Source organism: Choristoneura fumiferana, chromosome 27 (genome assembly GCF_025370935.1).
Source record: "Choristoneura fumiferana chromosome 27, NRCan_CFum_1, whole genome shotgun sequence".
NCBI classification, from domain to species: Eukaryota; Metazoa; Arthropoda; class Insecta; order Lepidoptera; family Tortricidae; genus Choristoneura; species Choristoneura fumiferana.
Window position 1 is genome coordinate 5219768 of NC_133498.1, and position 16001 is coordinate 5235768.

The 16001-nt window shown below is 38.5% G+C and overlaps 1 protein-coding gene across 21 annotated transcripts in view; it reads left to right on the plus strand.

The window, feature by feature from the left end:
- Nucleotides 1-16001, plus strand: part of tou (bromodomain adjacent to zinc finger domain 2B toutatis) — a 193367-nt gene that overhangs the window by 164876 nt on the left and 12490 nt on the right. For 20 of the 21 annotated variants that reach the window (XM_074108679.1, XM_074108678.1, XM_074108680.1 and 17 more), the window contains 10 exons: nt 156-316; nt 1553-1726; nt 2619-3005; nt 4041-4285; nt 4696-4825; nt 9323-9478; nt 10331-10521; nt 12770-12858; nt 13852-13988; nt 14767-14888. In XM_074108679.1, the coding sequence (XP_073964780.1) occupies nt 156-316; nt 1553-1726; nt 2619-3005; nt 4041-4285; nt 4696-4825; nt 9323-9478; nt 10331-10521; nt 12770-12858; nt 13852-13988; nt 14767-14888 (1792 nt within the window). The remainder of the gene's footprint in view (nt 1-155; nt 317-1552; nt 1727-2618; nt 3006-4040; nt 4286-4695; nt 4826-9322; nt 9479-10330; nt 10522-12769; nt 12859-13851; nt 13989-14766; nt 14889-16001) is intronic. The other variant, XM_074108682.1, reaches the window with a different exon arrangement.

Sequence of the window (16001 nt, forward strand, 5' to 3'; positions counted from 1 at the left end):
AGTGAGACTAGCTTTTGCCGGCGGCTTCGCTCGCGTTAAATTTTCGGTAACACAAGGGTTTATGTATTCGTTAACAGTATACGAACAACTCAATAACCACTTTGACGATATTTTTTACGGGTTATTCTGTATCTTTTTATTCGTTGTTCCAAAAGGGTCGTCCATAAAAATGGAAGAAAAGTACATCCAGCATAAGCAGACGAACGAAGAGGAGATGCTGGACATCGAAGACTCCATACCGACGGCGTTCCTCGTGCAGAAGCCCACACACACACCCATGTTCGCCGCGCAGCCGGAGGCTGTCGACAAGCCCCAGGTAACGTCATCATCATACCCCGGGACTTTCGGGGAACGACAGTTGACATTAGCCAAAGAGTAGATATCGAGTTAAAAAACAGAGTGCACTCTAGCTGGTTTCTACCTAATGAATAATTAATCAATTAGAAAAAAATACATGATATTTACCGTTGGGGTAGACGAGTTCTTGAGTGGAGACCACGGATCGGCAAACTTTTTTTTTTTTTATTGGACTGGATGGCTAACGAGCAAGTGGGTCTCCTGATGGTAAGAGGTCACCACCGCCCATTAACATCTGCAACACCAGGGGTATTGCAGATGCGTTGCCAACCTAGAGGCCTAAGATGGGATACCTCAAGTGCCAGTAATTTCACCGGCTGTCTTACTCTCCACGCCGAAACACAACAGTGCAAGCACTGCTGCTTCACGGCAGGATTAGCGAGCAAGATGGTGGTAGCTATCCAGGCGGACCTTGCACAAGGTCCTACCACCTGCAAAAACGTAGCGTAGGACGTCCTCAGACTCGGTGGAGGCTGGCAAGAGCTGGATGAGAGTGGCCGAGGATCGTGCTCAGTGGCGTGCCATGGGAGAGGCCTATGTCCAGCAGTGGACGAACATAGGCTGATGATGATGATGATGACATGATATTTAAACACAAAAAAATATTAATTTTCGTAAAATGAAATCGTTTCAATCTTAATCAAATTAAGTTTGAAAAGATTTTTTATAAATTGAATTTGGTTTTAAATAAGAATTTTGGCTATAGCACACTAAACATCATGAACGAATTGTTACAAGGCAATGAAGTAGAACTGCGACATCGTGCAACAATTAATTTCTTCAAGAAATTTAAATATGCTCTTATTACAATTGCCGACGTAGAAAAATCATTCAGTGGGTTAAAATGGATATTTACAGCAAGACGCCACAGCTCAGCTGTTCCAAATTTAGAAAAGATATCAATAAAAAAAACATATCAACTACGCGTGGGAACTACGGCCCAAGCCGAAGAGAGATTATGAGAGGAGGCCTGTGCCCAGCAGTGGGACGTAAATAGGCTGGGATGATGAATAGATACTTTCGCACCCGCCACCTTTTTTTTCGTAACAAAACGACTTCTTCGGGTAACATTTTCACGCGGGGTGACATGTGGACAGGAGGCCATACCGTAAACAAAGTGTCCAGCAACTTTGTGCTAGTTGAACAACAAAGTTTACCATGAATACGGGGCTTAACTTTAATCTCTTCTTTTCAGGAAATCGTCAAAGTAGAAAACGTGGTCAAGAAAGAGATCTCCGAGAAGGAGGAAGCGGAGGAGCCCAAAGACCAGCTGGTCAACAATCTGGAGGAGCTGAGGAAGATGGCGGAGGCCGTGTCTTCGCAACTTGACGCCGCGAAGAAGGCTGAAGAGGTGAAGGAGGAGAAAGTGGTGAGCTCTTTTAAATTAATTAAATAAATAAAATATCATGGGACAATTGACACCAAAAGGGAATATTACTGATTTGTTCTGCCGTCAGAATACAGCTTTTTTTGGTAAGTTTTATTTTTCAAAACGACTGGGTTCAGGGAATCGAAGCTCAGTACTTTTTTTTATGTAGTATGAATGCAGTTTTTCTTGTTACTAAAATCGATGACATGGTTCCAAAAAGCAGATCTTCGTATGTCTTACAGTTTCAGATTTTCCCATATTGACCGATCTAAATGTTACACTGTATATCGGGATAAAAAGTAAAGTAGTAGTAGTATTCAGACGACCAGATGGCTTAGTGGTTAGAGAACCTGACCACGAAGCTTGAGGTCCCGGGTTCGATTCCCGTGTCGGGGCAGATATTCGTATGAAAAATATTATGTTTGTTCTCGGGTCTTGGGTGTTTAATATGTATTTAAGTATGTATCTATCTCAAATAAAAAAAAAAACAAAATTGTTTATTAAAAGCAAAAACAAATTACAAGAAGGGTTTCCGCTGGTTCCACACTAGGCTAAGCCTGTCACGTGGTAACCTGATTCGGGGTACAAACAATTAATTTGATTAAATCACTAAATTTTAACAAAAATGGGTAAATTAAAAATTAGGCAGCTAAACGAACAAGTTGTGCGGCGAGTACCTACGTAGTGTGTGTGTGTGTGTGTGTGTGTGTGTGTGTGTGTGCGCGTGCACAGCACACACACACACATACATCTATATAATTATATGTATCCGTTAATTAGTACCCATAACACAAGCTTTCCTAAGCTTACTTTGGGACTAGGTCGATTGGTGTGAATTGTCCCGTGATATTTATTTATTTATTATTATTTATTTACTCAATTTTTTTTCCAGTTCGAATTAAAAAAAGAGGCAATGGAACCGGAAGCGGCACACAGCTACCTATACACAAAAATGCTCGAAGGCAAATGGTTCTCTATACTGCGGCACGAAAACTCTTTCCTAGTATCCGATGACAAGGAACAAAAAGTATATTGCGACAACGAACACTCCTGCTCCGAAGTCATTTTATCCCAAGGGCACAAATGGGACGTGTCCAATAATCTACATTTATTGAACGACCCGAGCCTCTTTACGCTCAATAGTATGGTGACCAGTGTTCAGGTGCCAAGTAATAACGTGTATTTGGACTCCAGTATGTCGATGTCTGGATTAGATCAGGATATGCTGGACGCCAGTAAAGATGGGATTGTTGAAGAGTTCGAGCAGGAAAAGGAACAGGTGAGGGTTGTTCTTTGTTTTCTATAGTAGAACTGTCAAATCCTTCAGTAACTGACACCTACCTACTTACACCTTTTTTTAACAGGAAACTGACCCGTGATTGAACCCTATCTCACCTGTTGAAAAGTGCATGAAGCTAAAGGCTTATCTCACTGGTTCAGTAACAGCTTTTCATTCTAGCCTTGAAGAGCCCTAGGTTGTATATTGTATCTATCGGAGAATACAGACGATGGGAGCGAATTCCATTCATTAACACTCCGTATTAATTCAGCGAAAAGCCCATTGTAAATTTGAACTATAATTTCGCAAAACTCAGAGGTGTAAGTCCAGAGGGCCAATGAGGGCTATCGTTTTTTGTCACACTAGATGGCGCACTGTTGAGTGAGGTTTTTAGTATGGCTTTCATAGTCTGTTATTACGGGCGTGAAAACAACGTTTAGATTAAAATCATATTTAATACACCTTAAAATCGTACCATAAAAATATCGAGCATGCCACAGTGTTGCATAGTTCCCGTTTTGTTCGGAAAAAAGGGAGGACAAAGGTTTCCGAAAGACAAAACTGTCTCAAAACACAGACATTAATTACCCCGGAACGCATATTTGCCATAATTAGTTTCAGATATTGCAAAATATTCACAAAATTATTCTAAACCCGCGTAGCTCACCCAAAAACTATGAGATTTGACATTTCGGAGACATCACGCTACACTAGCGCCTCTAGCGGCGAATTCATACGCGATAGCCCTCATCGTGTAACATTGTGGCACTCGCCATCACAGTTTTTGTATGCGGAAACTGTCATTTGATTGTGATCGCGAGTGTCAGAAACGTTACGCAATAGACCCTCAGGTTTGAACCTACAATTGAAAGGTCTAAGATCAAACCATTGCAAGGCCGGTTGAACATCAAGAGTACAAAAGCAAGTAACAATAAAATGAATAAATACATCTGAATATTCAAGACCTGAAGCTTCGTAGTCAGGTTCTCTAACATCGGGCTATGCGGTCGATGTTTCACATCCATACTTTTTCAGGACAACGACCTAGAAAAAGAACTCCAAGCGGACGCCCTAAAACACGACTTAGCCACCCAGAAGGCCAAAGCATCCTCCCTGACCAGCCTAGGTCTGCTGAACTTCAACGCGCTCTCGACCTATGTGACCTGCGACAGCCCCCCGCCTATACAGATGACGGCCGATGAGATGCAACAGCTTGACAGGTGTAAAGTGCACGGTTTGCCCAAGAAGAAGGGCGGGAATTTCGTACCCAGAGAGTTGAGGTTAGTGGGAGTGCGAAAAGCGGATTTTATAACTCCTTTTTACAAGTTACAAGCTTTTATTTAACTTGCAATGAATGTATGTGCGTATAAATATTGCAAGTTTAATTTGATCCACTTCGAATCGGTTGGATTGACTACAAATTTGGTATACTTTCTTATGTAAATCTGGTGACAATGCATGCAATAACCTGGTAGTGACATCCTTTAAGTCCGGTCAGGATCGTCACCGCAGGACGGAACTCCTCAACGGTTAATGGCATTGAATTGCAAGTACAGTCAAGAAAAAGCCCTTTATTCCCAGGTCTAAAGCACATTCAGCAAAAAAAGCTTGTTCTAAAAAAAAATGTTTTTTTAACAGAAACTAATTTTTTCTTCGTGGTTGGTACTTATTAACCTATTGTCTTTGGCAGGCACGGCTGGTGGCGGATAACGGATCCCGAACAACTGAAGGAGCTGATGGACACGCTACACCAGCGCGGAGTGAGGGAGAGGGAGCTACACGCCTCTCTGTTGCACAACACGCCCACCGTCAACAACAAGGTGTGACTGACTTGCTAGATATTTTATAGTACGCTGCCGCGGCCATTGGCAGTACGAGTATCTCATTTTTAGACATTGATTTTTTAGGTTTAGGTTTAGAGATGCTTTTATTTACTCATAAGAACAATACAGTTCACTTAAAATGAGCTTACATAATATAATTCCTTAAAATTAGACATTTCAGCATGACCGTTGGAGATTTATTGAAGTTACACAGTGTTATAAATGTGTTGTTTCAATTTGGTTTTAAAAATACTGAGAGACTCACAATCTTTCACATTATTTGGTAATTCATTATAAATCCGAGCTCCCTCATACATTATGCTACTTTTACCGTAGCCCGTTCTATTTTTTCGCAGTTTTAACTTATTTGTATTTCTTAAGCAGTGTTTGAATTTTCGTTGTGTGAAAGAGATGTCTGAATGTATTTTATTTGTTAGGATCTTTTTTACGAAAATGCATGTTGAGTATGTGTATAACTGTCTTATGTTGAACAGTTCTACTTTCTTGTATAGTAATTGGGTGTTCATTCTGTAGTCATATTTAAATAGGGTCTTTATTGATTTGTTTTGAGATCTTTGTAATTTTTGTAGGTTTGTTTTGGCAGCAGTTCCCCATATTTCGATTAAATAATCTAAGTGTGATTTTATTAACGAATTGTATATTGTCAAGCGAGCTTTGTGAGGGATGCATGATGCAATTCTTCGTAGTATACCTGTGACTGAGGACAACTTAGATTGTACATGTTGTATATGACCTTTCCAGCTTAATTTGTCATCTAAGTATAGCCCAAGATACTTTTCATGATGGGAAAGATTTAGTGGTTGGCTATTGATTGTAAGGTTGATGTAGGACGGGACGATTTTATTTTTTGCTTTAAATATCATGTATGCCGTTTTCTTCGTATTGATAGTTAAGAGATTACATTGACACCAGTAGTTAAAGAGATTAAGATCATTTTGTGCTTGATGGATAAGATCCTCCAAATTGCAGCCGAAATAAAAAAGACAAGTATCATCCGCATATAAAGTTATGTGTCCTGATAGTCCGATAGTTGTAACATTGTTAACATATATAGAAAAAAGCAACGGGCCTAAAATCGATCCCTGAGGAATTCCACATGATACTAACGTCGGGTTACTGCTGTTTTCCCCTATCCTAACTAGTTGGTATCTATTAGTAAGGTAAGATTTAAATATCTTGTGCGCGGTACCTGTGATACCCAAGTTCCAAAGTTTCTCTAAAAGCAAAGCGTGGCTAACTGTATCAAACGCCTTCTTTAAATCTATGAAGACACCTAAACAAAAGTTTCTATCGTCAATATTCACTTTTATTTTTGTAATTAGATCCATGGCTGCAGATAAAGTGTTTGATTTGTTTCTAAAGCCGTACTGTTGAGATGTTAAAAAGTTTGTATTAGTAAGGTGTTCATCGAGGCGTCTATACAGTACTTTTTCATAGATCTTGGATATCACAGGAAGCACTGATATCGGTCGATGGTCTTCCGGGTTCGTTTTACTACCAGATTTAAAGATAGGTCTCACTCTCGCTATTTTTAGGCTGTCAGGAAACTCGCCGGTAGCAAGATTTTGATTTATCACGTTAGTGAGGTTTTCTACTATAAGTTTAGCAATACATTTTATCGATTTTGTACTTATTTCATCGATTCCTGTGCTCGTATTAGCATTTAGACCGTTAATAATATTAGTTATTTCATCTACGGAACAAGGTTTCAGTGCATTCATTTCAGATGTGGGCTTATCATGTATGTATGTGTGTATGTATTTCGTTGTATCTACGTTTGTTTGTTGTATTTGATTAGATAATTTTGTTCCAATAGATGCGAAGAACTCATTAAAGATTTCGCAAACTTTATTACCATCTTCCACTGTTTGAGAGTCTACTACTAATTTAGGTGGAGTACAGATATCTTTCCATTTTTTTTAGATAATGCATTGATCAAGTCCCACATTTTTTTAGTCACCCTCACAACGCTTGAAGGCGTCAAGGTAGTATGATTCTTTAGTGTGCTTAATCAATGCACCAACCTTATTTCTTATGGCAATAAACTGGTCCCTTTTGTCTTTATTCAATTTTTGTTCTTTCCATAAAACATTTCTTTCCGTTATTGCATCCATTATTTCTTTATTGATCCATTCTTCTTTGGGCAGGTTCTTAATTTTTGTTTTCATTACTCTACTGTTATCTATGTGCTGCTTAACGAAACATTCCAAATCACCATACGAGTTGCAAGTTGATGTCACCATATTGGCTTTTTGGACACTATCGTATAGTCCTTCATAGTCTATGGCTTTGTATTGACATCGTTGTTTTACATGATGTGTCCGTTTGAGCATTTCTAACGTAAGCTGTTTGTGGTCAGATAACGGTGCATCAATCAGTGTTAGGTTGTATAGTTCTGTACTTAAGCTGCTACAAACGTGGTCTAAGATGGTCTTCTTTGTAGCCGTTTCACGCGTACAATATTCCGAATCAATTTTATTTAGTACAGCATAGCCAGCCTCCTCCAAAACTGTCCTGTAATTGATCGTGTCGTTGTTTAACGTTAATAAATCAATATTAAAATCACCGAATAGCAAACCTTTTTTTTTATTTTCTAACTGGAGTGAAAGTTGGTCCAAGAAGGTTTGTGTGAATTTTTTGTCCGGTTTGTATATAGCTCCTATATGGAGGGCAAATTTTTGTAAGTATATCCATAAATAGTGCATTCCGTTGTAACACAGCTCTTCGCATACATTAAATTTTAAACTATTATGAACATAGATCGACACACCGCCTCCGTTTTGTCCGTTCTGTAGTTATATACATGCGCGTAGTTGGGAAGATTAAAAAAAATTGCTTCCGATTCCGAGCGTATCCAGGTTTCAGTGAAAATTAGTAAGTGAACAGTTGTGCTCATTGACTGGAGTATACATTTTATTTCCTCAAACTTGCCAGGTCTTCTTATACTACGAACATTGGCATAGAAAAATTTTAAAGACAGGTCTTGCGAAAAAATATCGTGATAATTATACTTAATAAAGTGCGTATTACTGTGTGGCTTCATTGTTCGCGGTTTTTTGGATGATTTTTTATAATTTTTGGCATTCCTCTGATGTACTTAATAGTCAAATCGACCTCCCCTTCGCTTATACGGCGCTGCATTTCTTGTCGCACATTATCTAAGTATGTTTTTGAGCTGTAGTTTGGTCACAATACAATCGGAATGAGTCACCCAGCTTGAATTTATTTCGTAATAGATATCGCACGGCTTCTGTGGACTCGAAAGAGATCTTTAAGAGACGATTTTTTTCGGAATTGTACTTGCCTAATCTTTGTGCTTTTATAGGCGCGGGGCATTCCTGATATATTGATTTAAGTGTTTTAATTACTTCGCTCATATCATATTGCTGTCGGGTCGTTGCGTTTTTTTCGCATATTTCTGGAATACCCGCCACTAGAATATTGTGACGGCGCTGGTATCGATCGTATGATTCTAAGATGATGTCTTCATTATAAGCGGTTAGCGGATTTCGGAAAGTTTGTTGGGTTGCGTTCGGCTGGCTTATTTGTTCGGTATTTTTCAACGAAATTACTTCTTGTTGTAAGTTTTGAATTTTTTCTTGCATTTCTGAGTTTTCAGTTTTCAAACATTGTATCTCATGTTGGAGATCGTTGTACTTTTCGTTTAGAATATTACTTGTAAGTTTGATATTTTTAATCTCCTCCTTAATTTCGGCACAATTTTCTTGTATTTCGGACGTGCTTTTTTCTTGATTTTTAGCAATATCTTTAAACAAACACCTCATCTCGTCCCGAAGACTTTGTATCTCGGCTTTCAAATCGCATTCAGGTTGTTTTCTTTTTCTTTTATTAACATATTCGTCAAACAATTCATCCTGCGATAATGTAGATAGGTCTGGTTGCGAACTGGAGCTATTTCCGCTCCCGCTCATACCTTGTTTAGTCGGGGAGTGACGTACGCGCATCATTGTGTCTGCGTATGCACTGCTGCTGCTTACCGTTCACTGATAATAGGGTCGTATCTAACGTCAGTTGCGGCACACCAAAAACCGACCTAACGCCACGAAGTTACAGGGTTAACTTTAACTTGATTGTGAATAAAGAATTTATTTAAATAGTGATTTTAACCAAATGCACGTCTGCTCTCAACGAAGTACGCTTTTTTAGAGATAGTAAACAGAGAAAATGTGTAAAAAATTGAGATACGAAAAATATTCTTAGGGATTTTTGATCATGTTGTAGACAAGATACGGCCAATCTGCTTAGTTCATCTGGTAGAGAATGTTTAAAGCTACGTAATGGTATAGAAACAACTCAGTGTTTTTTTTTTGTGATACTGCCTATCGCCTTCCGAGGGCAGTACTGTTTAATGAAATGTCAACGTAACGACCAGACATCCGAATTCAGGGGGCAATATTTAATGAAAGAAGTAACACACAATGTACTATTATAATTTATAACAATTGTCGACAGCTGTACATAGAAAAAGGTGACGTGGCGAGCACAGAGCTGTCTATATCGCACCTGGACCGCGTGATCGCGCAAAATGGCGGTTACCCCCCGCCCGAGCCGCCCGGCGCCTTCTCCGCCACCACCGCCCGCCGCCAGGACATGCAGCTGCTGAGTATGGTGAGTCCACACCAGACATCATAACAGGTGAACAGGGGTACAGTCGGCTTTACAGTAAGTCGCGGTCAGTTTTACATTAAAAAAAAAACTACAATAACCGGTCGAACTTCGAAAAATATGTATACCTACGCGACCTTAATACTGAGCCAATAAAGTCGTGCATAGATATTTTTGTAAGTTTGGCTTTAATGATCTCTTTCTAGTTGACTGTACATAACGTATACCTGCATTAATATCTACCACAGAGGAGCGTGCAAAACTATCTGACACGTCCTACCGTACCGGCCTTAGAAATGGAGTCGTATTAGATATTTATGCACGCTTTTATAATTATTGAACTTGTTAATAATTCACTGCAATAATAGCCAAATCAAATCCTGGCCTGACTTGTTAAACTGAGCAAGTGTTGCCATACATTCTTCCGGAATATAACTTTATTTGCGAACTACCTTCCGCTGGCGTTCGTGTCGTCACAGCCTAGTGTGTATATGTCTTTATTTTATGTGTTTAGTTTTAATGGGTCCCACTAAAAAACAGCTGCGAAAAGCAGCTGACGGGCCCCAATTTATACTATTCGATGTTTTTTTTTTAATTATTCTTCCTAACGTGTTTTTTCTGTGTATCGAATATGTGTAAATAAATGTATCTCTCTATCTCTCTCTCTCTCTTTGTTGTGTCAGATATTGGTGCCGGTGACTGTATTTGCATTTTCATCCAGCTTACATAACAAATTAACTTAATTCGACCATTGGAATTGGGTCAAAATGAACTTGCAATATTTGACCCAACAAACAACAACAGCGCAAGTTAAATAAAAGCTTGTACGAGTAATATGTAACAAATTATCACCAGGTGGAACAACTGGAAGAAAAAGTAGCCGCGTCGTCCATGCAGGTCAAAGGTTGGCGGCCCTCCCGCCTCGCCCTGCCCGAAGAGGCGACTGGGGCCGAAATCGTCGCGCGCGCACGACACAAACTGGCTTCAGTAGAGGCCCATATAGAGAGGAGATACCTCAAACCGCCTTTGGTACAAAGGTACGCTAGGTAAAGTGACATTTGACTATTAAAGTATGTTTTTTGGTTGTCGGTGGGTAGTGAGGTAAGGTGTTTTTTGTTGTTTTTGGCGCGCTTCTGTTGTATTGTTGCGTGAGGAGTAATGAACTTGTTGGTAAAGTGGACTTGGAATCGCGGACAGAGGATTTCGTACGATAGCGGGAGATTAAGGCATGTTTCACCAAACAAATTGGGGAAGAAAAGGTGCGGTAAAAGTAAAAAAATTGGGTCATGTAGTTTGGGTTCCCTTGGGGGGCGTCTCCATTACTTGAGGGGGGTCATCTATGCAAAAAATGTGTGTAAACAGCTACCGCTACCACACTACGCTGACGCGTTTCGAACTATAACAGAGTTCATTATTAGAGCAACACACACAACCGTTCATCATGATGATAGTGATATGTTTAGTCTAACATCTGGTAGCGGTTGTGTTGCTCTGATGATGAACTCTGTTTGAGTTCGCAACGCGTCAGCGTAGCGTGGTGGTCGTGATAGTTGGGTTTGTGTGATAAGCACGTACATATTGCGGGCCCGGATAACGCATTCCTTGTCGGCCGTAAGACTGCAAATTTGTTTAAATGCTACAAACACACATGTGCGTTCAACATTATGAAAGCGGATCTGCTAAAGTCATGAAAACGCTTCCGTTATTGGCTATTAATGTGTATACGCTTTTATTTTGTGGGGGTTATTGGATGTTAAAATTGCATGCTTTATGGATTGGTATGTTTTTGTTTTCAAAATTTAATGTTTGAATGTTTTCTAAATTAATTACTTGATTAATTGATCAATAAAAATAAACAATGGACCCTAGGAACTCTATTATTGGCAACCATTCAATAGAGAGGTATGTTTATAAGAAATATTCGTTATGGACAGCAGTACCGAATCGATACGCTATATTTCAGCAAAAGGTTGGGCTGGTTTGACTGTATTCTTGTTATTTCAGTTTTTTTTAACAGCAGTATTTGACTGCCTGCGAATCGGCACCCCTTTGTGAGCCAAAGCATACGAAATAGCTTCAAACACGAGCAACCAATAATAGTCGAGTTAAGTATCAAGCAAAAATGGCTATAAAAAAATACCAACTTGAATTCAACCTTTTTTTTTTCTTAATTATCTCACCTGATAATAACTATGATAAGTGCAGATGAGGCCGAATATGGGTTTGTTAGATCAATTTCCTAGAATCGTTATGTCCTATACGTTATGCCTATCCAATTTATTAAAAGTGTAAACAAGCCGATTTCATCAAAATTCTTGTATAAACACTCACTGGATCGAATCAACAACACATTTATCTATAATTCGTGTCTTTTAACTAGATGTCTAATCACTTTTTTCCACAAAATTCACTTGATTCCAATATTTATTTTTCATTTGAAAAATCTTCGTCAAAATCTGACGTTATTTCTTGATTGAAACATGTGTATAATCTGTAGTAGCATAGACTAGCGTAGAGATGGTGAAAAATTTGACCGTATAAGCGATTTTTATTTAATTTCCTTAAAATTAAAAAATAGTTACTGCTTTTATAATTGATAAACAGTCTTTGGAATAAAATCAAGTATTGTAATAATAAAATAAACAAAAATACTTTGATCTATTCAATTAATAAATTAATCGATTTACTGAACAGATTAATTATTTTGCAATAGCTTCTAGGTTTTCACATCATTGAATGTCTGTGGTCGGATAAATGGCGTCTTTGTTTACACTAAATTGGATCGAAATACAATATAGTGGCAAAATTTCCGTTCGCAATTTTCCCAAATGCTTTTTTCTCATTATGGTTTTTTACTGAAACTTATTTTAACAGTAGCGTTTTTTTTTTTCAATTTGAATCGACACTAACACTGAGCTCCTACTTCTATGTTTTTTAACCGACTTCAAAAGAGGAGGAGGTTATCAATTCGGTCGTATTTTCGTCCTTCGGGCCGATGCAAACTTAGCATAACCTAAACCTAATATTTCTCAGTCTAAAAAACATAGGGGGAAAAAGGCACTTGAGGAAAAAATACGAACAGAAGCTATAAGGAAATAAAGATTCTGGGAAATAGAATAGAATAAGCCTTTATAAACACACTTAGAGTAAAAGATACTATATTATTAATAAAACTTATAACTATAACATAACTAATTGATCTAACAAGCCATAATATGTATGTAGGCACGAGCCGTAGGCGAGGGTAATTGACATTCTACCAGATGTTACCATGTGTACTCGTATTGTCCACAGCACGTCGGAAGCGACGCTCGGCGCGATGTTGCAGGCCGAGCACGGTAACGCGTCTGCTACGTCGCCGCAGAACGACTGTGAAAGCAAACGTGAGTATACCACTATCTACACTTATAAAAGAGTGACGCGAATGCGATTGACTAACAGAACTGACTGACAAACAGATAACACACAGCCTAAGCATATTCGTGATATTATGATAAGAAAACATTTTTTTTTATACGTATGACTAACAAAATTGTCTCAAAGCTGATTCTGAGTGGCATACAATGAATACTTTTTATAATTATAATGGTAATAAAATCGTTTGTTGCCACAGACATGAGACAGGGCTACACAAATAAAAAACAATAACACAAGCAGGTGGCAATGGGCTCAGCATAAGCTGCGAGCAAAAGTAAAAAAAAAAACTTATAACACTGATTTTCACTCTGCGCCCGTTATAATGCATATGCTCGGAAAGTGCCTCTTTGTGCTTGTCTACAAATTTATAGAATGTTCGTCTTTACCGCAACATTCCGGAAGTGTGCAGAGACGCATGTGGATATCTTTTTCCGCACAAATGTAGGAAACTTTTCTTTGTTAGTCCAAAGTCCCAACCTAAAGTGTTCAACACAATGATTTATTTATTTATTTGTCAATAAAAAATACAGCATTACAGTTAAAACCAATGCGCTGTAAAATACAGATTATACAAAAAAAATAGATATGTACACAAAAAGAAATAAAAGAACATAAAAAATTACGTCCAATAAAGAAACTCATTAGGGATTTTTGAAGGTCGTCTTCGTCGCTACCCTAAAACGACGAAACACCACACCTTCCAGCCAGAATAAATGATGTTAAAAAGGTAGCGTCTTTGCTGACGAACACTAGGACAATCATTGCAGATCATATGTGTTGTCCAATAATTGGCCATTGAATTAAAAGTATTAAATCCGTTTTAATTTTTAAGTACTAACAAACAATACTCTTAGATTTTATGTATACTTACTAACAATAGTGAGGTTCCTGTTGTCATGAAGATAATATAACCTAATCAGCTGCGAGTTTCAATCAAGTTAGAACATGTTTGTCAACAGCTGAGACCAAAGGCATAGCCCGCGGCCTGGCCACCTGGCGGGAGGCGCTGGCGCGCTGCAACACCTCAGCTCAGTTGGCCATGCTGCTGCAAGCGCTGGAGGCAGCTACTGCTTGGGACAAGAGCATCATGAAGGCTGTAAGTTACCATCAGTCGGAAGATGGCCGCTTGTGAGCATACCCACATTGGCGTGCATTGGGTCGATTGGCGCCGCAACAGCGCGCCACTAACACTATACTACTCACGGCGAACCTTGATCCCTATAACACTGACAGTGACAGTTCATTAGCTCCACGTTTACATAAACTTGTAATGGAGTCCTCTTAGTTACGCGAAATTGTTTAAAATTGTGTAAAATCAGGAAGTAGAAGTACAGTCGAGTTACATCTTGTGAGAGTCTTGTGAGCAAAAATTTGATCAAATTTTTGCTCACAATATGAACTCGACTGTAGTACGGTGATTATGATTTATTTATTTATTAATCAATAAAAATTACAGCAGCACAGATGATAAATACCAATCCGCTGTAAATTTGAAAACATGTAAACTATGACTAAAATGTAAACTCTGCTGGACATAGGCCTCCCCCAAGGCTCTCCACTCAGACCGGACTTGTGCTTTCCGCATCCCAAATAATCACATATAATGACAATACCAAACAATCACAAATAATAATAAAAAACAGTTATTTTCATCCTTGCTTCCCTAAAGCGATATGACAATAGAAACGATGATAATAGTGACACTTGTCAAAAAAAAAATAGTACGCGTCTACAGCTCACAGAATCATCATCATCAGCCGGAAGACGTCCACTGTTGAACAAAGGAATGAACGACAACTCGCCACTTGAATCCACCGGTTGCCTGCAACCGCTCACAGACCCACTGGTTATAATATAACTTGTTTTATTTCCAGAACTGCCAGTTCTGCCTTTGTGGCGATAATGAAGAACAGCTGTTACTCTGCGACGGCTGCGACAAAGGCTATCATACGTATTGCTTCAAACCACGGATGGAACGCATCCCTGAGGGCGACTGGTGAGTGGGCACGAGCGGAGCGGGAGCGGGCGGTTGTATTGCTAGAGCTTGTGTAGGCGTGGAGTAATGGATATACCATAAGCGGAATATTTAGAAACAAACTATAAACAATTTGCTCACCCTATGATCATATAGAGCGCTATATCGTGTAAACTTAAATGGGTATGGTATATTCACGTGTGTTTCAATGTTATCTCAACGACGACCTCAAATAGCTGTCATTTGGGTTTCGTGGGATGTATTTTTTTTTATTGTTCAGAAAACTAGTCTAACTTATAGAGTTCTACAGGATGACCATTTCCAATTTTGTATACGTAAATTTGACTGTATGGATAATAACGCCCTAGAAAATATTAATGCAATTTTCTGCCGTCAAAATGCAGCACTAGCACAAAACGTAAGTAGTTTTTTGGCATAATATCATATTATTTCAATTATTTTTTTGGAAATATAGCTCTATCGTTACTATTGATGTAAATATCATGTTATTTTGTTACTAATGAATATGTCATGCATGATCCGTCATGGCGACAAACTATAAAGAGAACTGACGTTGTCATGGCGGTTTGTTTACGGTTTGTGCTAGTGTCGCCCCCTGCGCAGAGCTTTGCGAAATATTCCCTATTGATGAAATTGTATTTGGTTCAATCAACTATTTAGTGTTTGTTGTTATTCTGTCCAGTAACTCAGTAGACATCAGTGGTACACTTTGTTAGAAAAATGTTTGCAATTTATACTATTAGCACGCTTAGGAGATGAGCCATGAAGGAACTGCCTTAACACTGTCACAACTTCTAACTTTTAGTGGATTTGTACCCCATAAAATCACAATTTTAACCTCCTGGGGTTCAAAGTGATAATATACTATGTAGTACATATTGTTAGCAATAGAACTTTTATATCGTTTTAAAAAGGAATAATGTTTTAATGTTTTAATGTTTATTTGGGTACAAACGGTACAATATGGCTGATTACAAATGAAAACTTAGCTAATACACCAACCAGTAAAGTTACCACAAGTTATTATTATATATTACTAACCTTGGGAATAAAGTAATAACTAATAAAGTAATAATTTACAAATGTTACATTACTGTAAAAGACTATGGATAC